Here is a 26,244-nt window from a genome sequence, read left to right on the forward strand (position 1 = left end):
GTTCATTCCAATGGGCGGATGGGGGGACCCCTTCCAGACCCCATAAATCCGGAACCCCTGACCCAATCTTTACAAAACATGGGGGTTCTTGCAAGGAGGGTCCCTCCAAGCTACCCTGAAAATTTGGGACCTCCAGCTCAAAAGACGCCCCCCCCCAGAGCTGCGGAAAGCCACAAATGGGTTTAAATGGCCGAATTTTTCGGGAATTCCGAATTTAAACCCAAATTCCTACCTACACTGATATAGGGGGATTCGGGGTTCCCCGAAAAAAGGCCATTTAACCTCTAATCCAAATTAAAACGAATTTGTTTTTTAATTCAACAGCCCTAAACATTATTCTCAGGCTGAGAAACACTGACAGATACCACATACGTACCAAGTGATGAAGCGTCTCAGTGGCAAAAACAACAACAACCTGCCAACCTCCTTTTTAGGTCTAAAATCAGACACAGAGAAAAGAGGTATCCACAGCAACCCCTACTGGTTTGCTTCAATACGCTGGATCAATTACTAGTGTCGCTACAATATATTACTAAGGCCTTGGTCATTAATGCTAAAAATCAGGTTCTGTTCCTCATGATATGCTTATTGCAGCAAAATGTCATCTCTGAAGGTTCCCGCCAATTTTGAATCGCTATAATCTTTATTTGGGATATGTCTTGGTATCTTACAACTTTGCTGCTCCTGCCATCTAGCCTTCCCTGCCCTCCAACCTCTCTTTTACCTAGATTGTGTCACAGATATTTATGCTGCCTGTCTGCTCATCTCCAAATTCCAGAGCCCATCCCATGTCAATTTTCCCTGGATATATCTCCTAGCTATTGGCTATTTTGGCTACAACGTGACAGCTTAACTTACTGACCTATTTGTGTGAATTAATTTAATGACTACAACCAGTCAGACAGATTCTTAATAGCAACTGATCCTCACACTACTGCGGTTCCTCACTGACAAAGGCAGCACCTACCCCCTCCATCACTGACCCGCAATCCAAACATTGGAATATATTATTTCTTCTGTGGCATTATTGCCGAGGAGGGTGGCAACAGGTTGGTACTCTGCATTTGGTACCAACATACCCACCAGAAGCTGTCCTAACACTTTATCAACTACTGTTTTCATCTTCGAATCCAATATTGTTTGTTTATATCAACTCCATTTGCTATTTGTCAGGTAACTAACACTTGAGCAAATGAAAAGTCCAGCATACAACTAATATATATACCCTTCCTCACAACCAACAGCCAGTTAACGAACACAAAGGAACCAATTTGGTAACACTCCTTGCTCGTGTTTTATCAAACGTTGGTCACAGAAACAGCGAAGCATACATAATTTACAATGAGATTAGAGATCTTCCACACACAGAACAAGTATTTACAAATCTAAAATACAAAAGAAGGATGGGATTTTTTTTTTAAAGGAGTGGAAAAAGTCTCATAAGGCAAAACCAAACCCACATGAAACAACAGCTTTATTTTCAAGGACAAAAGACCAACCTCCAGCTCTCCAGAAAAAAAAAAAGCCTGTTGAAAGCGCAATGCAGCAATACTTCACCTCGTTGTTTTCCCTTCAAAAGCTACCCTTAAAAGAACAAACCAAAATTAATCTACCTGATAAAAATTTCAGCCACAAACTATAGCACTCTCTCAACCTCATGCAATCAGACTATGCCAGCTAAGCAGAAAAAGCATTTTATAAACACAACAACACTTATGCAACAGTCCTCTATTTTCTGACCACACTGTGGGTCTATGGCAACCATACCCACATGTACAGAAGGTTACCATAAACAGAAAACAGGAATATGACATAAAAATCCAGAAGCAATGCTGTGTTGTGGAAAAGTTGAATAAAGGTTAGCTGAAGAACAAACTTTAAAAAATTGTTTTGCAGGCATTCAGTATGCTAATGTATGCTATGTATCACTTTTTATACATCTCCTTATTTAAAAAAAACAAAAGAGTGTAGCTCTTATCTGTAACTGTTGTTCACTGAGTGTCTTTTGTGCAGGCACGCATGGAAACTGTGCAGGTTCAAGCCAGCTGCAGAGCTAGACCACCAAGCTTCTCGAAGGGTTTTCAGCTTCTGAGGAGCGCTCCCCCGCCCTCCATCTCGAGCCAAGGCTTTGCTGCCCAAATGGTCACGTGATGGGAGTGGGGAGCGCCCCTCTCCCTCAGTTCTCCCTTTGCTGCTGTGGAACTCAAGTACTAGGCCAAACTTGTCAACAGCAGGAGAGGGAGGGAGGGTGCATGCCTCCACAGAAGACACTCAATGAACAACAGTTACAGGTACACGCAACACTGTTTTCATCATCATGTCTTCAGTGCAGTCCAGCATGGGAGATTAGCAAGCTCACCTACCATGGAGGTGGGTGTGGACTAGTCAATGAAACAGTGACTGTAACACTGCTTTTCCCACAGCTGTGTCACTTCTGGAATCTACAACCGTGGAGTAATGCTTCAGGAATATAGACAGCGTCGACCCGGTAGCTGCCTTACAGATGTCCTGAATGTCAACTCTGCCCAGGAATGCTGATGATGATGCCAAAGCCCTGGTAGAATGTACTTTTACCCGGAGTGGATAAGACCTCCCTGCAGATTTATAAGACAGTTTAAACCAGAGACAACCCATCTGGAGACAGTTTGAGAAGTTGCAACTTTGCTCTTGTTTGGACCTTTAAAGCAAAGGAACAAGTTCTTGTCTTGTCTGAAGGAGGATGTGCAGTGCAAATTTAAAAAAGCAGTGCCCGCTGAATATCAAATGTGTGTAGTGCTTGCTCTGTTGTTGATTGAGGGTTTGGAAAGAACACTGGTAGTGTAATATTCTGGGCCATATGGAGGAGGATATCACCTTCAGTCGAAATTCCATGCTAGTGCGTAAGACAACTTTATCTGGGTGGTATCTCGTGAAGGGATTGTCAACTCTTAAGGCACTCAACTCCCCTACTCTTCTAGCTGAGGTCACCACTACCAAACATGCTGTCTTGAACGATAAGAAAGACAAATCACAAGTAGCTAGAGACTCTAATGGTTTATACATAATCGGAGCTAACACCAAGGACAATTTCAAGGAGGGAGTAGGTGGTTTATTGAGACCCTTCAAAAACCTTGGTTCTTGTAGGTTATCCGGGCTGTGTAACCGTGGTCTTGGAATTTTCTTTCCTGACATTTCGCCAGCAACTGTGGCAGGCATCTTCAGAATAGTAACACTGAAGGACAGTGTCTCTCACTGTCAAGTGTGTAGGAAGATATAGTCAGAAAGGGGTTGGGTTTGAGCTGAGTCATTGTCCTGCAAAAGTAATGTGCTAGTCATTGTCCTGCAAGTATCAAGATAATGTGCTAATGACGGTGTGGTATGTTAATATGGAACCATTGTATCCTGAAGTGATCTGTTAATGTGTGAAGTCCAAAGCTAATCTGCATGGCTATGGTTGACTAAAGTCTTTGTTAGTCTGGAGGTTTTTTAGGACAGGAAGCCAAGCCTTATTCATTCTTAAACTCTCTTCTTTTCTGTTAAAGTTGTGCTGATGTTTATGAATTTCAATGGCTTCTCTGTGCAATCTGACAAAATAGTTGGTAGAATTGTCCAGTCTTTCAGTGTCTTGGAATAAGACCCTGTGTCCTGTTTGTGTCAGTCCATGTTCAGCCACTGCTGATTTCTCAGGTTGGCCAAGTCTGCAGTATCTTTCATGTTCTTTTATCCTTGTTTGTATGCTGCGTTTTGTGGTCCCGATGTAAACTTCTCCACAGCTGCAAGGTATACGATATACTCCTGCAGAGGTGAGGGGGTCTCTTTTGTCTTTTGCTGATCGTAGCATAATGCATAATGATCGTAGCACATTATCTTGATACTTGCAGGACAATGACTAGCACATTACTTTTGCAGGACAATGACTCAGCTCAAACCCAACCCCTTTCTGACTATATCTTCCTACACACTTGACAGTGAGAGACACTGTCCTTCAGTGTTACTACTCTGAAGATGCCTGCCACAGTTGCTGGCGAAACGTCAGGAAAGAAAATTCCAAGACCACGGTTACACAGCCCGGATAACCTACAAGAACCAATGAACTCTGACCGTGAAAGCCTTCGACAATACTTCAAAAACCTCTTTGAACCAGGAGCTGAGAAAACCATGTGGGAGCCAACAGGTGCATGAAAAGAGGAAATAGTGGCTAAATGAACCTTAACTGAACTGGCTGCCAAACCAGATTCCTTTAAGGAAATTAAATAATCAAATATATGTTGTAATGGATAGATTTCTGTTGATAACTTATTCACAATAGTCCAACTTACAAAATGTGACCACTCAGACAAATAAGATTTTTGTGTCGAGGGTTTGCGGCTGCCTCTATAAGACCTGGGAAACCTTATCAGGCCAGGTAGTCATGGAAGGATCAACCACGCAGTCAGAAGTAAGGACTGTATGTCGTGGTAAAGGATGTGACCTATCTGGATGAGGTCCTGCTGTGGTTGTAGGTGAATGAACCTGTTTCTCACTAGGTACCAGTGAGGGGAACCAGAACCTCCTTGGCCAATAACGGGCTATGAGAATACATGTGGTTCCACCTGTCTTGGGTTTCCCTAACACCGGTGCCCACCATGTCAGCCAATTGTCAAAGTGTGCATACCAAGCTGTGCATAATTATGAAGGCTTCTGTCTTCTCCTTTATATCATAAACAATTGTGATGGCTATATTAGGACTGTTGTATGTCCTTGCTCCTGTTTAGCCAAGTAGATTTTCTTGGACTGAGTGACTGGATCCCAACAATTTACCAGCCTTTTTTTTTTTTTTTTACTAGAGTTTTCAGGAGACCTGGAAACTAAATGTCTGTGGGTGTTTGCTTTATAAATTTCTATGCTTTGAAAACGGAGAACCTTGATTGTGTTCCCACCCCCTGAAACGAGATTCTCTGCCCCCAAGCCTATGCCATGATTTGGTATCTCCCTCTGTTCTTATAAAAGAAACCCTGTATACCAGCGGTTCCCAAACTGTGCTCCACAGAGCACTTGGTGCTCTGCGAAACATCTCCTAGTGCTCCGTGAAGAGATTGGAAAGAAAAATACTACTGTCATTCGGTTTAGTATATAGGTACTAGATGAAAATTGGTGCTTCGTGACGAATTTCTCTCCTGAAAAATGCTCCATGATTCAAAAAGTTTGGGAACCGCTGCTGTATACCGTGGAGTACCACCGTGAAACAGTTTGAGAAGAGCTGAACAAAAGCCAGTTAGGGATAAAGATTATGAAGTGGGCCGTCATTTCATACAGATTGCTTTCTACATAGAGTAAGGTCCACGGAGTTATCAAGTTGCTGCTACGTCACAAACTGCATACATCAATTGGCCTTAAATGGCAAGAAAGAGCTACACTTATTAAATCAAGACTAAGAATATTAGAAAACACAACAGTATTATTAATTTTTAAATCAAAAGCAAATCTGTGCATTGGCCAAGAACAAACAGGCTCCCTCTTTGTTGACCTTCCTTCCATTATGCTTAAAAACATGCCACTTCAAGTCTTAGGGGACTCCAACAAAAGACTGAGAAACAATGCCATGATATATAGACTGTTTAAAGCTGAGCCAGTTTTTTTTAAAAAACAAAAAACACCAAAAACATGCAAAACTAAAACAGCCTTAAACTTAAGGGATTACTGCATGTTAAAAAAAAGAAAAGAAAACCCCCCAAAACAAACATTAAACAATGGTAAAGCATAAAATAGCAGTATTTCAAAGCAGAAGGATAAAAGGTTAGAGCCAAATGCTTCATTGTCATCAGGAAGCTGTCTCAGTGTAATAACCTCTATGGGAATGAAACCCAAAACAGTGTCTGAATTCTTCTCCGTTGAAAGTAGTGTGTGTTGGGGGGGGGGGGAATTCCACAAAGCAAAGGGCATGTTCCTGAGATCATATAAATTTAACCTGACTTCTGAAATTAAACATCCCAAGTCTCTGGGACTCTACAACTGCTGGACCCTAAACTTGCCTCACACAATTTTGCCAGTACAATTAATCTAGTAGATTGATACCTAGGGAGTAATCCTGCTCCATTTACATGTTTCAGCACAAGGCTGCCCTGGATTATCACAACATCCACTTCCAGATTCAGGAAAAAACAACAACATGAAATTGGCATTAAGGCTAATAATAATAGTAATAATAAGAGTTGGTTTTTAGATGCCGACTTTCTCTACCACTTAAGGGAGACTCAAACCGGCTTACAATCATCTTCTCTTCCCCTCCCCACAACAGACACCCTGTGAGGTAGGTGGGGCTGAGAGAGCTCTTCACAGAACTGTAACTTGCCCAAGATCACCCAGCTGGCTTCGTGTGTAGGAGTGGGGAAACAAATCCAGTTCACCAGATTAGCCTCCGCTGCTCATGTGGAGGAGTGGGGAATCAAACCCTGTCCTCCAGATCAGACTCCACTGCTCTAAACCACCGCTTTTAACCACTACACCATGCTGAATTTTTATACTTTATTGGCATAAAATTACAAGCCATTGACCACTTACAATTTATAAGAAAAGATTGTTGTCAATTTGCCTCATTCTCATCGAATATTTAGTTAACAGTGTAAAAAAAAAAAGAAACTATGTGATTTTTAGTCTTCTGCTTTTGAGCTCATGCTGCTAAATATATGTAAAAACCAGAGTGCTATCTCTCAGTCACACACATACACACACACTTCCTTTATAGCTATTCGGTGAATAATACTTGCAATTACTAAAACTATAAATCAACTGTAATGAATATACCAAGAAGCTTGCCTTACCACCTATCAAAAAAATTTCCTCAACGGTAAAAAGGGGTAGAAATATTTCAATAATCCAGAATGAGAACAACCTATTTTTCTAGTATAGTTTTTCCCTGGGACCACTGGCACACAGTGTTCTGCCTCTTCCATTTTATCCTCACAACCATCCTATGAGGTAGTTTAGTCTGCGAGAGTCACCCGAGGTCACACAGCAAGCTTCCGTAAGAGTGGAGATATCTGGTTGTTCCAGATCCTGGTGTGACACTAACTACTATGAAATATTGGTTCTCTATAAAGTTCCATCGAAAAACACACTTCTTCCTGACAAATCCATTCCTACAAGTTTCTAAAAAGTCAACACAAACAACTGCTGTCAGGAATGCAAACAGATTTTAAAAAATCCTACCTTGAAAAGACTGTTCAGCTCTGTCTACCAGCTCTTGGACAGAATAACTTGCTAGATCTCCTCTGGCATGCTTGGTTTTGCAATACGTACATGCATTCAGGCACCTGGATAAAAAGAAAAAATGTATTAATACATATAAATAAATTAGATTTAAATACGTTAATTCTATTTTAATCTATTTGCATGCTCCACTGTCAATTTAACATACTTGATGTAGTTCTTAAGTCATTAAAAGCCTAAAAAATGACCAAACCTACAGTACAACCTAACAATATACAAGCAATCACCAAGCAGCAATAAAAACAGATAATTATATATACATCCAAGTTAGGTTACTGTCATGTGCTCTAGAAGAAAAAGCAGAAGAGTTGGTTTTTATACCCTGCTTTTCTCTACCTTTAAGGAGTCTCAAAGTGGCTTACAATTGCCTTTCCTTTCCCTCCCCACAACAGGCACCTTGTGAGGTAGGTGGGGCTGAGAGAGTTCTGAGAGAACTGTGACGAGCCCAAGGTCACCCAGCAGGCTGCATTGGGTGACCTTGGGGGAAGGCCCACAGAGGGATGGCACATGGAGTAGCAAGGGGAACTTCTGAGCCATCAGGCAGGAAGAGTGCTGTCAACCAGTTCCTTGCACTGTAAGGACTGCAGAGTTCTGAGAGTGCTTGGGGGTGGGTGGGACCAATGGATTCCAGGCCCCTACCCTGCTGGCTACAGGCTGCAATACTACAGATCACCCGGGAGACACCCAGTCCTGCCACAGGTGGTCTAGAAATCTCCCAAACAAACAAACAAATAAACAGAACAGCAGTAAACACACACACAGTAAAAGCAGCAGTAAAATAAAATTCCCTTTCCAGATAAAATAGCAGTTGAATCACACACAAAATGTTCCAGGCCAGAAAAAAAAACCCACAGCAGATTCAGCAAAATGCCAAGGTTTATCTTCACCCTTTATAATTGCCTAAGTCTGAGTAAATGCATAGAATATTCCATGCTTTCCCATTCTTCAATAGCTATCTATTTTCTTTTTGCAAGCAAACTCAAATCTTGCCATTATTAACATATTAGTATTTAATCCTTTCTTCCTTCTTGGTATCTTTTTCATATACCAATCCATAGAGGATGACATTAGAATTCTGATCCAGGTTTTTTTTTTTTTAATTATTCATACTCCTCCTTTTTAAGCATCATAAGATACTTCTAAAATATAGAGGGGTTTATGAAAATTACAGCAGTTTCATCTCTATTTGCTTTAGTAGTCTTTGAACTCAGATCCATTCTTTGTCCTTTGGAGAATCCTGAAACATTACTGAAAAGCCATAATGACTGTGCTGTCAAGGTGTCTCATGCTGTAAACCCAGGGTGTGGTTTCAGAAACATAAAATCGAAAATTACAGCAATTTCAATATACAATGCTGGCAGCCATTTCACTACGCACCCTCATATATTCTTGATAAATAAAATATTTTGATAGCACAAGGTTTCCTTGTATATTATACAACAAAATCTATAGGAACAAATCTGCCATGCAATCGAGTAAACAATAGCCCTTTACTGACAAACAAATTTGACTTTTGACCTCTCTAAAGCCAAGCTCAGTCAAGTGATATATTGCCTCTCAAAAATGATTCATGCAATATTTGTCAGAGCTGAAATCTTCATTAATCCTTGTGCAACGCAGCCATTTTTTCCTAGTTATGGAATAAATATACTTAATAAAACATCTACAGCAGAAATAACACAACAATTATTTTGAATTTTTAAAATTATGGCTGGTTTTTACGATTTTCTAAGTTAATCATTTGGCTCAAATTAGTTGTAATTAACCAATTTTAAAAGTTGCATACCCAAACTTCAATGGAAGTACTTTTCTGAGGAACTTAAAACACAGTAAACAACAAAAATACAACTGAACACATAACTCTAAACAAAAGCCCCCATTACATTTCCCAATGCCTATATAGCCCTGGCTACTGAAGGCAAGTTTTACAGCTCTTCTAGAAACTACTCAGAACTCATAGTTTTTAGTACTCATGAGAAAAAAAGAGTTCCATCGTTTTGGAGTAGCAACTGAGAATGCTGAGACTATACTCTTTGCTGACACATATTTGGCATAGTTCTGATGGCACAATGGAAAGACAAATGTATATGGCGCAAGCAATTAAGGTTGTATAGGTTTACGTCAGTACTTGTTCCTGTGTTCCTTTCTGTTCCGGCAGCTTCTTCTGACCCCTGGAAGGCTCATTCCCAGGGTTGTGAAATGTGCATGAAGGAATAGACATGTGGGTGGGGGGAGAGGCTGGAGTGAGGAAGGATAAAGGGGAGGTGTGTGAAAGCACGTCTCCTTCCTCTTCCACAAATGCAACTCCACTGGGAAAAGGGATTGATTTTATCTCCTCAACCTTCCTCACTTCAGCTGTTTCTCCACATGGATTCTGCAGCCTCAGGAATGATCTTTCCAGGTGTCGGAAGGGGCTCCAGGATCAGACAGGATCACGGAAAAGCTCATTCTGTATATGGATGGCTGGATACACTCTATTTGATACTGCAGAACGAGAGAGGGAAATTCTACAATGAACAATTAAATATACAGTACAACTCAATGAATGCAATATTAGAATTAGCTCTCAGTTTGTCCATGGACGAACTATAAAATATAGTTAGTCCATGTGTTTTATAACATGGCTTTTGGCTCATACCTGGGTCAAGATGACAAAATACATTGAAAAGAATCTTAAGTTATAATGCCCATAATATTTTTTTTAAAATAATAAAATTATTTTACACAAAGCCACACAGAATAAAAGGTAAATATGTGATTTCAACATTAAAAAAAAAATAAAAACGTTTTCAGTAATATTGTTAATTAAGGTAATACTAATTGGATTTTTTGCCCCTTCTTTTTTTCCCCTCCATCCAAAAGGCTTTTATTTTTTTCTTATCTTGAACAATGTTTGTGTATATATCAGGATGTATATCGTGAAAATGTATACGTATAACCACCGAGGAAGGCCTCTAAACGGCCGAAACACGTCTGGTCAGATTTTGGTCATTATATGTATTAGCATCAACTGTGTATGTGTTTGTAATATTTGTAAACATTTATTCTTTGTGCTTTTTAGGAACCCTGCATTTTAGGCCCTGTGTTTTTAAATACAATTGTGCACACTGTACAATAAAAGTATATTTATTTGTTGTTACATCAGATAGTGTCCAGTTCAACCCCTTTCGTTTCCCCTCATTTTTAGGTTGAGTTTCTCCCCCCCACATTTTCTTTTGTTTTTCTAATCTAGATTAACCAGAGGATGCACCAAGGTGGTTAGATCTTTTCTGCCCAGGAAAGGCCACAGCTGGCCAACAAGTTGAAGCTACTAAAAGGCACTCCTGGCCACATCTGCCACATGTTTACCCAGAAGTAGGCCTGGATCCAAGAGCACCTCCCTACTAGGGTTGCCAGCTCCGGGTTGGGAAATACCTGGAGATTTCTGGGGTGGAGCCTGAGGAGGGTGGGGTTTGGGAGGGGAGGGACTTCAATGCCATAGAGTCCAATTGCCAAAGTGGCCATTTTCTTCAGGTGAACTGATCTCTATCGGATGGAAAGCAGGAGAGCTCCAGGTATGGTTGCCAGGTCCCTCTTCTCAACCGGCGGGAGATTTTGGGGGCGGAACCTGAAGAGGGTGGGGTTTGGGAGGGGAGGGACTTCAATGCCATAGAGTTCAATTGCCAAAGCGGCGATTTTTCTCCAGGTGAACTGATCTCTATTGGCTGGATAGCAGGAGAGCTCCAGGTAGGGTTGCCAGGTCCCTCTTCTCAACCAATGGGAGATTTTGGGAGCGGAGCCTGAAGAGGGCGGGGTTTGGGGAGGGACTTCAATGCCATAGAGTTCAATTGCCAAAGCTGCCATTTTTCTCCAGGTGATCTGATCTCTATCGGCTGAAGATCAGTTGAATTAGCAGGAGATCTCTTGCTACTACCTGGCAGTTGGCAACCCTAGCTCCAGGTAGTACCTGGAGGTTGGCAACCCTACCCCATACTGTGGGCCTATTCTAATGCAACTCCATCCAGCATGGGTGTCACTTTAAGCACTTCTGTCTTGTCAAGATTAAGCTTTAATTTATTATCTCTCATGCATTCCACAACTGCCTCTAGGCACCAGTTCAGGGTTTCTACGGCCTCCCTGGCATCAGCCAGAAGTGCAAGATAGATCTGAGAGAAATCTGCTTATTGGTGACAACCCAGCCCAAATCTCTGGATGATCTCATCTCAGATGAAGTTGTCCCTTCATTTTCATGACGACAGCTGTGTTAGTCTAATGCAGCAGAACAAAACAGAAGTCCAGTGGCACACTGAAGACCAATAACATTAATTTCGGTATGAGCTTTCATGAGATAGGGCTCACTTCCTCAGATACTCTTTCTTGTATCTCACTAAAGCTCATAGCGGAATAAATACTGTTAGACTTTAACGTGCCACTGGACTTCATTTAAGTGCCTCTGAAATTTCCAATGGTTGCAGTTGTTATTTATTTATCTCTAAAACTGGAACATGTCCCTTTCTTGTTGTGGGAGGAATTAATGGATGCAAGTTTGTGGTTTTGATATACACCATGATGCATTTTTAAAACAGGAGCAATATTTACAGAATGTGAAATTGTAAAAAACTGTTTCGAAGGGAAGGAAATGGGAAGATTAGGGAATTAAATAGGACTCATAAAATGTATTATGAAACAAATGCTCATTGACTCAAAATGCTTGCATTTTATTAACGTTTGTTTATAGAATTTTAAAACCTATAATCTGATACTGAAAAGTACAATGAGAGAGGGATGCTAGAAAAAACATCAAACGCTGTAGAAAAATAATTAGTGTTATGCCTTGGGCAAATGCCCAGAACAGAAAGCACAAATATACACTAGATAGGATCCAAGGAGAATGAAGCCTTCAGCATGTAGAAGGTGCATTCTGGTCGGGGAAGGGCTGCTTTTTACCCTGAGCAATAGAGTTAAAGAAGAAGAAGAAGAAGAGTTGGTTTTTATATGCCAACTTTCTCTACCACTTAAGGAAGAATCAAGCCGGCTTACAATCACCTTCCCCTCCTCTCATCAGACACGCTGTGAAGTAGGTGAGGCTGAGAGAGTGTGACTAGCCCAAGGTCACCCTACACATGGCTTCATGTGTAGGAGTGGGGAAACAAATCCAGTTCACCAGATTAGCACCCGCCACTCATGTGGAGGAGCGGGGAATCAAACCCGGTTCTCCAGATCAGAGTCCGCCGCTCCAAACTACCACTCTTAACCACTACACCACACTGGCTCTCAGAAGCGAAGTACAACAGAATCTGCGCGCCCAAGAAGCTTGCAGACCCTGCTGCAGAAATGGAAGCGGGAGAATTTATTATGAACCATGCTTACATGAACTTTAATATAAACTTTTGCAGAGCAGAATTAGCAGCCATTTTTCTTCCCACTCACCATTCCTGACCCAGCCTATTATTTCTGGATATCATATGGTACTGGTTTCATGCAATCACTAGAGAGGCGATAGTTAGGTTATATCCACAAAGCAGCAGCATATTTTCAGCATCTATTCAAATCTTTTGATTATTAAAACTGAAGGCAGATGCTGAGTGGGGAACGGTTGCAGGTTTGTGTTAACTATGGTGGACTTTGCTATAAATTAACACCAAAGAAACATGAGGGTTTACAGCAAGGGAGCACGTAATCCCATCGTTTAATCCTGATCCTTTAACTCTGGTTAAAGCCAATGCTAGTGAGTTGTATCTGTACAAGCTCTATGGACATAACAAATGAAATCCATTCTCCCATTAGCAACCAGTTTAAAGATTTCCATTTTCACTGCAAACAAGTAAACAGCATGCGGTTTCAAATAATCCATATATAATATATTAAACCAGTTAAATATAATTGGTTGATGATTAAGGATGACTGTGTGGTGGAACTTAAAATAATTTCTTCAAGACAGTATAACCAAGAAGATCTTTATTAAATAGTATAAACGGGATTTAACAAAGCTAGGTGATCATGTAACCGTGTAATAATGTAGATTTTTTAAAACACACATTTATTTAATACCTCTTCTGGGCAGCAGGGCTGACAAAAAAAAAAATCCTTACCCTGGTGCTCACTTGCTACAGGAATCCCAGTAAAAAGATTGCTAGATTTATAACTATAGTCACCACGGACAGATCTTGATGTTTGTTCATGGTACATCTTCCCAATAAACCGATCCAAAATTCATTTTTTAAAATGAATGGATTATATGTACACAAAATCTACTGAAATTTTCACCCAGTGTTTTAGAGCTGTTAAACGTTGAGCAACTTGAAAGCAAGACCACTGACTTCACTCAGTGCAGAAACAGAATGGCAAAGAATATGAACCTGCATTTCTTTGAAGTCCTGCATTTAATTCTACAGAATTCTAAACATATAGTATGTAGCTGCCAAGCGATATCTTGAAGCTAGCATAGTAATATTTCTATGTAGGAATTAAAAAAAAATTCCTTGAAATTCAAGTTTATCACTACATCTTAAAAGGATTTTTTGGATTTTGAAAAGGAAGAGGATGACATGTCTATGAAAGACTGTGCAACTTCATGCATTACAGAGAGAGGATACTGCCAAGCACATGTGCAGATTAAGAGAGGCAAAGTTATAGTTAAAGTGAAGATTACATACACAGCATGTCTAACACCACTTTCCCCATGTTCTAAAATGAGCAGAATATGAAGTGATGCGCCTCACAGTTGGAAGTCAGAACTAGTGTGACAGAACAGGGAAAAAGACTCCCCCAAAGTATGGCTCTCATCTGGATGAGAGAACGAAAACAGACATTCATACCAACATTAAAAAAGATAAAGTGCTTTTCAGAGAAGAGTAATCAAAGAGCTCAAGTTTTATAAGCCAATTACAGCCCTCGGAGTGCATTTAGGTGCTCACTTTTATCCATCTCTGCTTGTAGAAGCCAACACTATGCAACAGATAAGAAAAGAAATTGGTTCATTTTTAACCCGACTGGAAGTAATATGCAATTACACGACTGTGTTTTAGTCGGAGCACAGGGGCTAATGTTTTGCTGACTGCCATGGGCTTAAACGAGTCGGGCGACAGACAGCACCCCCAGGCAACAATGTATTCCCGATATAACTGAACTACAAATGCATTGCTGCCAATTCAAAAAGGAAAGTCATCCATCAGTCCAGGGCCGCTGGAAAATTGCACTCCCTCCTGGGGAGAGAACACCATAGCAAGAGATGAGGCCTCAGTCGCTGGATAGCGAATGAGAATACCCAGAGAAGCTTGCTTTGAAACCTCTCCTGGCCACACAGAACTCAAATGTGGCATTAAGGATACCAACACGGGAACACCAGCCTGTTCCTTCACTGGGTGTTAAACACATTTTTACAACTCACCTCTTTATTCTGACATTGTCAAGCTGATCTTCATCCTGTACTTTTCCCTCCATCCCTTCCTATGGGACTAGAGGTTGTGCTTTATTGCAATTCATATACAGTGCTTAGTTAATGCCAGCAGTCCAGAAATCCTATTAATTTGAGTAGTCATCGTCGTGTTTTCACTGTAGCCTCCCTTGTCTTTACAATATAAGGTTCTCCTCATCAGCATTCAACAAGCCCAACACTGGTTCATGCAAAGAAATGAAAATTCTGTTCATTGTGAACTTTTTTCTGCGAAAGAGCAGGGGGCACAGCCTTTTGTGAAGTCTTCCCCATGGGGAAGCTCCCATGCACACTCCACCTCCTAAAGTAACAGGTACAGTTTATCGCAGACTGCCTGTTTTAAGGACAGGCCTGATCCTTGCTTTCTTCAAGTGACAAGGAGTAGAAACACACTCAATCCTCCATCCCCTGCCCACTTCTTCCAGCCTTAGAGGGCAGGAAAAAACAGTGTTGCTTACCTGTAACTGTTGTTCGTTGAGTGGTCTTCTGTGCAGGCACACATGGGACTGCACAGGCGCAGGCCAGTCACGGAGAAGATTAGAAAGCTTTTGGAAGAGTAGGCTACCTTGGAGCGCTCCCCTCCCCCGTCCGTGACCAAGCCTTAACAGCTTTTCCCGCCCAGGGGTCACATGACCGGGGCGTGGGGAGCACTCTTCCCTCAGTTTTCCTGTCACCGCCGCGGGGAGTACACTCTTTCACGGTGCCAGCCCACAGTGGGGAAGGAGGGAGAGATGTGTGCCTGCACAGAAGACCACTCAACGAACAACAGTTACAGGTAAGCAACACTATTTTTCATTTTCGTGGCTTCTGTGCAGTCCCACATGGGAGAATAGCAGGCTCACTTACTGGGGAGGTGTGTGTGTGATGGTCAACAAAATAACATGTTCAACACTGCTTTCCCCATAGCCGTGTCAGCTCTTGAATCGATGTCCACGGCATAGTGTTGGATGAAAGTCATCGGCGTGGACCACATCGCAGCTTTGCAGATCTCCGCGATGTCACCCATCAAGCTGAAAGCCGCTGATGCCGCTTGGGCCCTAGTGGAGTGTGCATGCAGGCGAAGAGGGCACTCTACCCCTGCTGATTGGTATGCCAATCTGATGGCAGAAACTACCCACCGTGAAAGGGTCTGAGTGGAAACTACCTTCCCTTTATTTGGGCCGCTAAAACAAATAAACAGGTTATTATCCCATCTAAAGGGTTTTGTTCTTTGTAAGTAAAAAAGCAGTGCTTTGTGTACATCTAGTGAATGGAGCTGTCTCTTAGCTGGAGAGTCTGGGTTGGGAAAAAACACAGGTAATGTGATGTCTTGCGAAAGGTGGAATTTTGACACCACCTTAGGGAGGTAAGACAAACTTGGCCGAAGGACTACCCTATTAGGAAAAAACTTAGTGAAGGGAGGATCTACTCTCAGGGCCCTGAGATCACCGACTCTCCTAGCCGATGTGATAGCTACCAAGAACGCCGTCTTGTAGGACACTAGTTGAAGGTCGCCTGAAGCCATAGGCTCAAAGGGCTTTGAAGTAAGGTGGGAAAGGACCAGGGAAAGACTCCACTGGTGAATTGGAACCTTAACCTGAGGGAATACACTGTCCAGTCCCTTAAGGAATTTTTTACATAATTTATTGGAAAATAAAGAAGCAGAATCCACACCATCGTGGTAAGCTGAGATAGCTGCCAGGTGACACTTTAACGAAGAATTAGATAAGCCATCGTCCTTCAAGGACAAAAGGTAGTCAAAAACAACAGGTAATGTACACCTTTGTGGCTGTATCCCTTTCGTCCCAGCCCATTTAGAAAACCTTGCCCATTTGAGAGCATACGCCCTCCTGGTGGAAGGCTTGTGGGAGGAAAGGAGAATGTGGGCTACCCTATCCGACCACGCAGTCACCCCGTGATCCTCCAAGCTACAAGGTGGAGTGATGCGGGGTTGTGATGTAGTACTGGACCCCTCTGTAGCAGGTAGGGGGAGTGTGGAAGCTCCATGTACCTGCATTGTGACATGCCCCAGAGGGTGGCAAACCATGGTCTCTTTGGCCAAAAAGGAGTTATCAAGATCATGTGTGCCCTATCTTGAAGCACCTTTCCTATTACTCTGTGAATCAGGGGGATTGATGGAAAAGCATACAGTAACCTTCCTGTCCAGGGGATCTGAAAGGCGTCCCCCAGGGAACCGACCTCTGTTGCTGCCCTTGAGCAGAATAGTTGACACCTCGCATTCTCCGCTGAGGCGAAGAGGTCTACCACTGGCCAGCCCCACTCTAGGAAAATAGGCTGAAGAAAAGAGAGGGGGATAGACCACTCGTGGCCTTCGTAGGTATCCCTGCTTAGGGCGTCCGCTGTGATATTGGAGCACCCTGCTACATGAATGGCTGAGAGGGAAACTTGATGTTCTATTGCCCATTCCCATATGAGGGTAGCCTCTTGGCATAAAGCTAGTGAATTGGTTCCACCTTGTTTGTTTAGGTAGAACTTGGCAGTAGTGTTGTCCGTAGCGATGAGGACGGCTTTGTGTGAGAGGAATTTTGAAAGAGAAGGCTGTATATAATTGTCCTCATTTCTAGAATGTTAATGTGCAAGGTTGATTCTCGAGGGGCCCAACGGCCCTTAGCTGTCAGGGACCCCGTACGCGTTCCCCATCCCACAAGGGAGGCGTCAGTAAAAAGTTGACCCCGAAACTCACCCCTTTACACAGGTTGCATTCGTCCAACCACCATTTAAGGGATCCGACGATCGCTCTGGGGATAGATAGTCTCTTACCCTGAGGGTCAACATTCATCCTAAAGGATCTTAAGAACCAATTTTGCAGGGGCCTCATGCGGAGCCTCGCAAAGGGAACCATGGCCGTGGTTGAAGACATTAATCCCAGAAGCTTCTGTATTGTGACAGCCTTCTGAAACCTCTGAAGTGTAAAGAATCTAACTAGTTTCTGGATGGATCTAACTCTTGGCAGAGGTAGAAAAGCGGCATGTGGCTCGGCCTGCAGGACAGCACCTATGAAGTCTATAGTCCTCACAGGGACTAGGCGTGACTTCTGGAAAGTGATCACCAACCCCAATTCTGTAAGGGTAGAGGTAGTTTTTTCTACTGACTGTGTTAATTCCTGGTGGGAACTGGCCACTAGCAGCCAGTCATCAAGGTATGGGAAAATGCAACATCCCTGCAATGTTAGGTAGCCTACCACTTCAGCTATAACCTTGGTGAACACACGTGGAGCTGAAGACAACCCAAAAGGTAACACAGTGTATTCGTAAGCAATTCCTGCACACCAAAAACGCAAATATTTTCTACACTCCTCATGAATGGCGATGTGGAAGTATGTGTCTTTGAGGTCTAATATGGCGAACCACAGGGGTCCTGAAAGTAGGGGTAAAATCTGTGATAAAGAGAGCATTCTGAATTTCCTAACCCTTATGAATTTGTTCAGTGCCCTCAAGTCCAAGATGGGCCTCTTTCCTCCTCCTTTCTTGTCAATCAAGAAGTACCTGGAGTAGAAACCATTGGGAACCTCAGTGGGCGGGACAGTTCAAATTGTCCCCTTTTGTAAAAGAGAACGTACTTCGTCCAGCAGTTCCTGTTGGACAAACTCCATGTCTAAATGCTGGGTGTGAGGCCTATACACAGGGACAGAGAGAAATTCAATGAAATAACCATTCTGTACTATACTCAATTCCCAGGAGTCATGAGAAATTTGTAACCATTTACTGAAAAAATGACAGAGGCGTTCACCAAACATGGCAACAGTAGAACCAACGGCCAGTCATGCCGAACCTTTTTTGTTCGTTTGGTCCTGGGAAAAATAACCCCCTTTTTTGCCCTTAGGGTGTACCTTTTTTCCTGTTGGGGATTGGTTTGGTAACAGGGTTGAGATTGGGGCTGCTGATAGCCCCAGGACTGAGTTCTATTGAACTTGCCTGGGTAGTAGGTCTGAGGCTGTTTGTTATATGATCGAGGCTTATATGAGGGGCCAGACTGGTGGGTGACACCTAGGGACTTAGCAGTCACCTTTTGTTTTCTGAGGTTGTGAAGAACCTCATCCGTTTGATCGCAGAAAAGAGCTTTGGCATCAAACGGCATATCTTTGATGCGTCTGGTGTGAGATCTGGTGTGAGAGAGGATGCCCTCAACCAGGAATGGCGTCTGAGGATTACGCTGGAGGCAATGGACCGACCTGAGCAGTCTGCCACGTGTCTAGAGGCAGCTATTTGGTTTTTGCCTAGTTTTTGGCCCTCCAATTGGATGGACTTCAAAACAGCCCTCTTGTCCTCAGGCAGCGAGTCTAGGACTTCAGATGCCCTGTCCCATAGGGACATTTGGTACCGGCCCATGGAGGCACTAAAATTGGCAATACAAATGCCTAAAGCAGAAGAGGAATAAAGTTTGCGCCCTAGACCATCAAGTTTACGCCCCTCCTTATCCAGGGGAGCAGTGTGGGAACCAGATTTATATTTGGCAGCCAAAACCTCGGTGATAATCGAGTTGGGTGGAGGATATTTATAGAGGAACTGGCATTCTTCCTCATCAATTTTATATAAATTTTCAATCTTTTTAATGGAGGCTATCACCGAGGCAGGCTTGTGCCAAGAAGCCATAGCCACTTCTTTTATCCCTTGCACCATAGGCAATTTAGCCGGCCCCGCATCAGGGCTATAAAGCACCCCCATAATGGAGTCAGAGGGTCTGGGGTCAGACTGTATAATCATTAAACCCAAAGAATTGCCATACGGAGCAAGAGCTCCAAAAAAACCTTTAAGTCCTTGGTAGGGGATATGGGGGTGGGGTCCCCCATCGTATCCTCCGGGGAGGCGAGAGACGTGTCCTCTGAACCCTGTTCTGAAGCGCGATCTGCTTCGAAATCGCTGTTCTCTCCGCGGCGGCAGAATGAGAACTGAGGGAAGAGGGCTCCCCACCCCCTGGTCATGTGACCCCTGGGCGGGAAAAGCCGTTAAAGCTTGGTCACGGACGGGGGGAGGGGAGCATTCCAAGGGAGCCTACTCTTCCAAAAGCTTTCTAATCTTCTCCGTGGCTGGCCTGCGCCTGCGCAGTCCCATGTGGGACTGCACAGAAGCCACGAAAACAAATAAGTAAATCCCACCAGGAAAAGGAAAGAATCACACAGAAGTTTCAGAAGCAGTAGAGATAGCAATCACCAAAAATGAATGATATTGGCTAAATAGTTTTAAAATGGAACCCATTAGACAGAGACTGAGAATAAGTGCAAAAAACATTCTGCAGTACTTCTCTGAATATTCATCATTTATATGAAGTCTTCCAGCAACCGCACCATGCATCTGATTAAATGGGCTCCAATCCAAAACAACAACAACAAAAACACCTTATGCTGAAACCAAAACCTGTTAATCTTTAAGGTATCACAAAACTCCTGTTTATTCTTTCATGCCCCAGAAGCTTAAAAGAAAGAGAATGAAGACATTAAAAAAGAGAGAAGTGATAACATAGGCTGTCCTTAAACAGGACACATTAATTAACTGACATTTCAGAAGCAAATTTCAGCTCCCAGCAACAGGAAGATCTAAAGGTCGCTGACACTCATCTTGTGAAGCAGTCCCCCTGAAATGACAAATGTGGGACTACAATACTCTTACTAAGTAAAACTCCAAATTAGGAAGGAGAATATTTGGCTAACAGCGCAATGCCCTGACCTGGATGGCCCAGGCTAGCCTGATCTCGTCAGATCTCAGAAGCTAAGCAGGGTCAGCCCTGGTTAGTATTTGGATGGGAGACCACCAAGGAATACCAGGGTTGCTGTGCAGAGGAAGGCACTGGCAAACCACCTCTGTTAGTCTCTTGCCATGAAACCCCCCCCCCCCAAAAGGGGTCGCCATAAGTCGGCTGTGACTTGACGGCACTTTACACACACACAACAGCGCAATATTAAGGGGGGGGTACACTCAGGGAATGGACTGACCTTTGCGCCAGTGTATCTTTGAGTGATGCTCTACCACCAGCAGGGATGGCCCGGGGGTTGGCCCAGGAGCGCTCTCAGCAGCACAGGTGGTCTTCTGGGAGGCGAGCTGCCAATGTGCAGAGGACACCAGTGACTGCACAGACCCTCTTTTACCTCTCCCCATGCCACTTCCAAGGTGGGGTGCCCTTTGTATGTTGTGGGCCAAGGACTTGCTTGGGGTCTTTGTGTGGGGCCCTTGCCAACTCTGACAGCTACTCAGGGGCTTGTGACAAGACACAGTTACTTTAAGGGGGTGAGAGTGATGCCACAGATCCAGAGCCAGCATCCCTGGCTATGCCCCTTTCCACCCCAGGACTGTGACGAGTGTTGGGCTTAGACCCCATGCCTGCCAGCCCCTCATTGGTTCTGCCTGCCCTGTCTATTGCGGCCCAGCCGCTGCAGCACAATACCTGAGTGAGATGCTGCACCGCAGTTGCCGGAGACAATGATGTGGTTGCAGCCACAAAAACCCAGCTGGCTGCTGCCTAACCAAACTCTTTTGGGAGCAGACTAGCGGGGCCACAGTTATGCTGGCCACCACAGCACAGGCAGCCTTCAGGGTTGCTCTGCCCATCACAAAAGCATTTTGAGTTCTGAGACTGCAAGAAACACATAGCCAGGAAACAAAACAGGACTTTGACGTAAGGGACTTTTAATGTAAGTCCCACACTTTCAACAAACTCTAGAGATGTCCTTCTACAAACACACATTTTTACAAATCACTACCCATTTGTAAAGTGCAAAATGAGCAGAGTGTTACGGAGGCAGTTTAAACACTGTGACCACAATGAGTCTTAGGACTCTGAGAAATAGTATTTATTATTTAAGGCAAGAAAGTCTAATAGAAGTCCTACTCCATTCAGGAGTAAAAATACATGATATAAACATCAAAAAGGATACATTTTAAGAATCATGGACATTAGTGCACAAAATGGCTTACAACAAATTCATCAAATTGCCAAATATTCCTTAAAAGTTGCACCTAACTTCCATTATGAAGACACATCCATTCAAAAATACTATTAGCTGCTAACACTTAAAAACATACATTAAAACCACCTTGATAGCCTCCCAATGATTTGCAAGGTCTAAATATTGTAAGATATATTGCAACTGCTTGTGCTTAATTATGTCTGACCTCAAGCACTCAGATTGAGAAAAACAGCTCTACGCCAGCCTAATATCATAAAACACGTTAGGTCATGTCAACAGACAGATATGTTTGCACAAATGTTTAAAACAGGGGTGCATACATGATCGATTCTTTAAATCAACTGAATCATAGTTGTCTAATTGACAATAATAATCATGCTTATGAAAATACGCCTAAGGGTGCGCCCAAGCAGGCTGTTTCTTGTGCGATTCGCTGATAATTGTGAAAGGTCACAATAGACTGGAGACTGCAATTGGGTTCTGCGCGTCTGTCTCACTCTGTGAGAGGCCTCACAGAGACAAAATATAGACTACACAGAATTAGCTTTAATTATTTTGTTTTATTACTATGACTTAATCCACTAAAAACACCATAAAATATCTGACACTCCCTAGAGTACTTACACAGGCCACAAATTCCTATGGAGTAGTAAATCAACAAGGATCTGGATAGGGCATCCAGCTCCTACCTTTACAATTACCTTCACTAGATTTTAGTTAAGCATATACGTGTATGCTATATTGTCATATCTTGCATAGGGATTTCCCCAAATGGAGTAATGTTGCAAACTGTAAAATCTATTCTTGAATTAGACAGACAGATGTGCTTAAACAGAAGAAAATGGCTACTTCTCTGTGTTTAGGATTAGATTAGAAGGACACAGCTTCTTGTCTGTGATACACCTTGGACCCTTGGAAAATGTAATTTGAGCATACTGCAATTCAAGAAGCATTCTCTTTCTAGAAATCTTGTTGGGCAACTTCAAAATCTCTGAGTACCTTATACCTAGTCCAGTGAAAAACCTAGAAGAGGCCCTAGAATGAACTCATTCGTAAATCTCTAGAGAACAAAAGTGAAATCAGAGTGGAATGTTTAATAGAGCACTGTAAATTCAGTATATTAATTTCCACATAATAGTTTCCATGAGATTAGTAGGGTATGTACTTCATCACAGGGCAACAGGCTGTAGTTCAAAATAATAGATTTAACTTTGAACTGGTGATGTCTGAATTGAGTCAATCATCAAACTATGATTTGACAAATGGGAGACTCGCATGCTGCCCCACATGCATTTCTTACCCCCTCCATTCCATGATGCACAAGAAGAAAGGAAAAGGCACTCAGCCCAGTTCTGCTTACCCAAGAAGTTGAACTATGGCTACACCAACATATATATAGAGGTTTAATATAATTTTTAATGAAATAAAAATGGGCATACTGAGCAATGGAATGTACAACCGATGGTTCCCATGATTTCATTTAATTCAGTTTTGAAATTGTATTTAGAAGACATACCTTCTACTAAGTCTTATGGACAGAAAATATAGTGGGGATACCATCACTTTCGCTTAGCGGAAGTATGCAGCGACCAGCAATTCTAGCATTTCAGCAAGAATTCTTGCATACATGGAAATCTTTCAAGGGAACTGTCCCCATGGTTTGAGAGCCACACTTTGCCATGACATCTCAAATCAAGCAAATTATGGTCATCACAGGATGACCTTCCAACCATGGCTTATGAATGCACCAAATCCTGGTTTCATTCCCTGTTAGGAATGCCTAGGTTATGTTAGCGGTAACTATCATTTTCCTGATTCAGCCACAAACAATAGTTCTCTTAAATCATGCAAGGGAAGGGAACTCTACTGCAGGTTTAATTATACACATTCCACTGGTATATAGCAGAGCTCTACAGAAAAACTCCCCCACAGTTGGTGTGGGCATAAGTTTTGTTCCACCTCTTCTGCCACCCATCGCTTCGACCCCGTCTCCTCTATTATCAGAGCCATTTCCATCATGCTGAATCTGCACAATGTCACTTCTGTTTAGCCGTCGCGCACATTATTAACTTTGTTATTCCTTTTAGCAGAGGCTAAATATAAATACTTTACAATCCCATTCCAATGGTCATCCCAGACCCCAAATTGTTTTTTGAGCACCCTCTATCAAATCTATGGGGATGTATGGAGATAAAATGGCAAATACACATAATGCTGTTTTTTTGAAAGAAAGAAAGAAAGAAAGAAAGAAAGAAAGAAAGAAAGAAAGAAAGAAAGAAAGAAAGAAAGAAAGAAAGAAAGAAAGAAAGAAAGAAAGAAAGAAAGCATTAAAATTCCAGCAGGATAAATACATAAATAAGGGAAAGGTGAAGGTTAGTTCTGGGGCAGTGCAGGACAAAACCAAATGTAATGAAATGTAACCAGCATGGACAATCTTACCAATGAAGCTGCCTTATACTGAGCCAGATCACTGCTTTCTCTAGCTTTTTATTGTCTTCTCTGATTGACAGACCCTCTTCAGAGTCTTACACAGAAAAGATTTTTTGCAACAGCTACCTGAGCTTTATTTTTTTGAACTGAAGATGCCAGGGACTGAACTTGAACCACCTGCACACAATGTGTACTCTACCAGTAAGCCAAAGCCTCTCATAATTCTATACTGTTTTCCTTTTATACATTCCTACCATTCCTTTTATACATTCCTACCATTCCTTTGAAATGTGGTGTTGGAGAAGAGTGTTACGGATTCCGTGGACTGCCAAAAAAACAAATCAGTGGGTTATAGATCAAATCAAGCCTGAACTGACCCTAGAAGCTAAAATGACTAAACTGAGGCTATCGTATTTTGGTCACATTATGAGAAGGCAAGAGTCACTAGAAAAGACAGTCAGGAAAAGTTGAGGGCAGCAGGAAAAGAGGAAGACCCAACAAGAGATGGATGGACTCAATAAAGGAAGCCACAGCCTTCAATTTGCAAGATCTGAGCAAGGCTGTCAAAGATAGGACATTTTGGAGGACTTTCATTCATAAGGTCGCCATGAGTCGGAAGCGACGTGACGGCACTTAACACACAACACACCATTCCGTCACTGCTCCTTTCTCTTCCATTCCGACTTACTAAAGGAATACACAGACCAGGTTCTTAACCTTTAATTCTCTACCCCCAGCCTCTCAAAGTACTATCCAACATCACCATCGAGTTCCCTTATCTATTATTTGTTTTATATTTATTAATATATTTATATGCCTTTTTTCTTACTGACCACAGAACCTCAATGCACCACAAAATGGCCTACAGGTAACAGATAATTAAATTTATTGTTTAAAATCAAACAAGAAAAACACAGCTACACAACTTTACCTCAAAATGTAAAATCAACTGCAAAATGCCTGCCTTCAAAGAATGGCTTTGCAGTTCTTCCAGCAAGCGGACAGTGGATTTGCCACAGTGGGGGAAAAAAGAGTGGGCCAATTCTGTGGGTCGATGGAACAGCCTGAAGAAAAGACTCAACCAGGAGGAGGCCCTGAGAGGATATGAGGAGGCAAAAAGTCCAATAGCAAGTAAAAAAAATAAGACATAAAGCAGCAATCCAGACAAGGCAACATTTATGACAGAAGCGTATGATACACAGAACTCAAAGCACACGTTCAATGAAACCATTGCGTCTGAAGGCCTGCCACCTCCTTAATGTTAAATTTAATATTATTAGCCATTAGTCACTTTTTTAAGGGCTGGGGGGGAGGGAGAGACATTTTTTTGTCATGTAAGTATGCCATCTCAGATTTTATCTCTAATGTGGGGTGGGCAGTTTAGAAGAACTGTGCTTGCTGCCAAAAGCCATTGCAAGTAGGGAGAAGAGGCTCCCTAAAATCTTTACTATCCCCCAAAGATTTGCAGATCAGCCTGGGTGGTGGATGAGAATCACCGCTATAGACCCTCTTCGTAATGTAAGCTGTACAATATTCTGAAGAAAGTCAAATCTGCACTAAAACAATGAATCTGGCTCATTTTGTGCGGGAATGACTTTAACAGTTCTTTCAAAACGGCTAAAGCTAGAAGTTGCCACAGTTCTGTGTAGTAAGCTAAGGAGTTCTGCAAGATTAATACCCCTTGAACCAGTCATATAGAAAACTCAGCTGAAAAGTAGACTGCTGCCTGAGATAAGAGCCATTGTTTCCATTTCCTAAATGGCTTCTGGGACAGAGCCTTTTAGAGTGGTTAAATCTCAAAGGAAACATTTGGCTACAGTTAATTCGGTAACATACAACAGGTTGTTGGAATAAAAGGTATTGTTTGAAGACTGGTCAAAACATCCGGAAGCAAGGGGGTAAGAGTTCTCTACAAGCGTGCAGAAGCTAGCAAGTTTAAATTTAGACGGTGAAAGATAGTTATCAGACTTGCGGGGGTTTTTTTAAGAAAAAAGGAAAGAAAAAGTATTTCAGCATCCTCTGTGGGAAAAGAGCTTTTGAATTGTGTGAACAGAATAATGGGGAAATGAACAGCATAGTTATAAAAAAATGCAACACTGACTCCTTGTAAATAAGCTGCCAACAGTTATGTCTATCCAAGAATCAATATATCTAATTCTCAATGTGGCACCATCTGTGGAAACTTAAATCTGGCGATCAGGGTCATGGACAGACAAGACAGATCTTTCTACAAACCTCAGAAAAACGCAAGGTTTGCAGAAAAATCTGAAAT

General features: G+C 42.4%; 1 protein-coding gene across 1 annotated transcript in view; it reads right to left on the reverse strand.

Annotated features, from left to right (window-relative positions):
• CDKAL1 (CDK5 regulatory subunit associated protein 1 like 1) overlaps positions 1–26,244 on the reverse strand; it is a 361,142-nt gene that overhangs the window by 213,312 nt on the left and 121,586 nt on the right. The window contains exon 8 of the mRNA XM_056854106.1: positions 7,168–7,271. Coding sequence (XP_056710084.1) covers positions 7,168–7,271 — 104 coding nt within the window. The remainder of the gene's footprint in view (positions 1–7,167; positions 7,272–26,244) is intronic.

This window comes from Euleptes europaea, chromosome 8 (genome assembly GCF_029931775.1).
Source record: "Euleptes europaea isolate rEulEur1 chromosome 8, rEulEur1.hap1, whole genome shotgun sequence".
Classification (NCBI taxonomy): Eukaryota; Metazoa; Chordata; class Lepidosauria; order Squamata; family Sphaerodactylidae; genus Euleptes; species Euleptes europaea.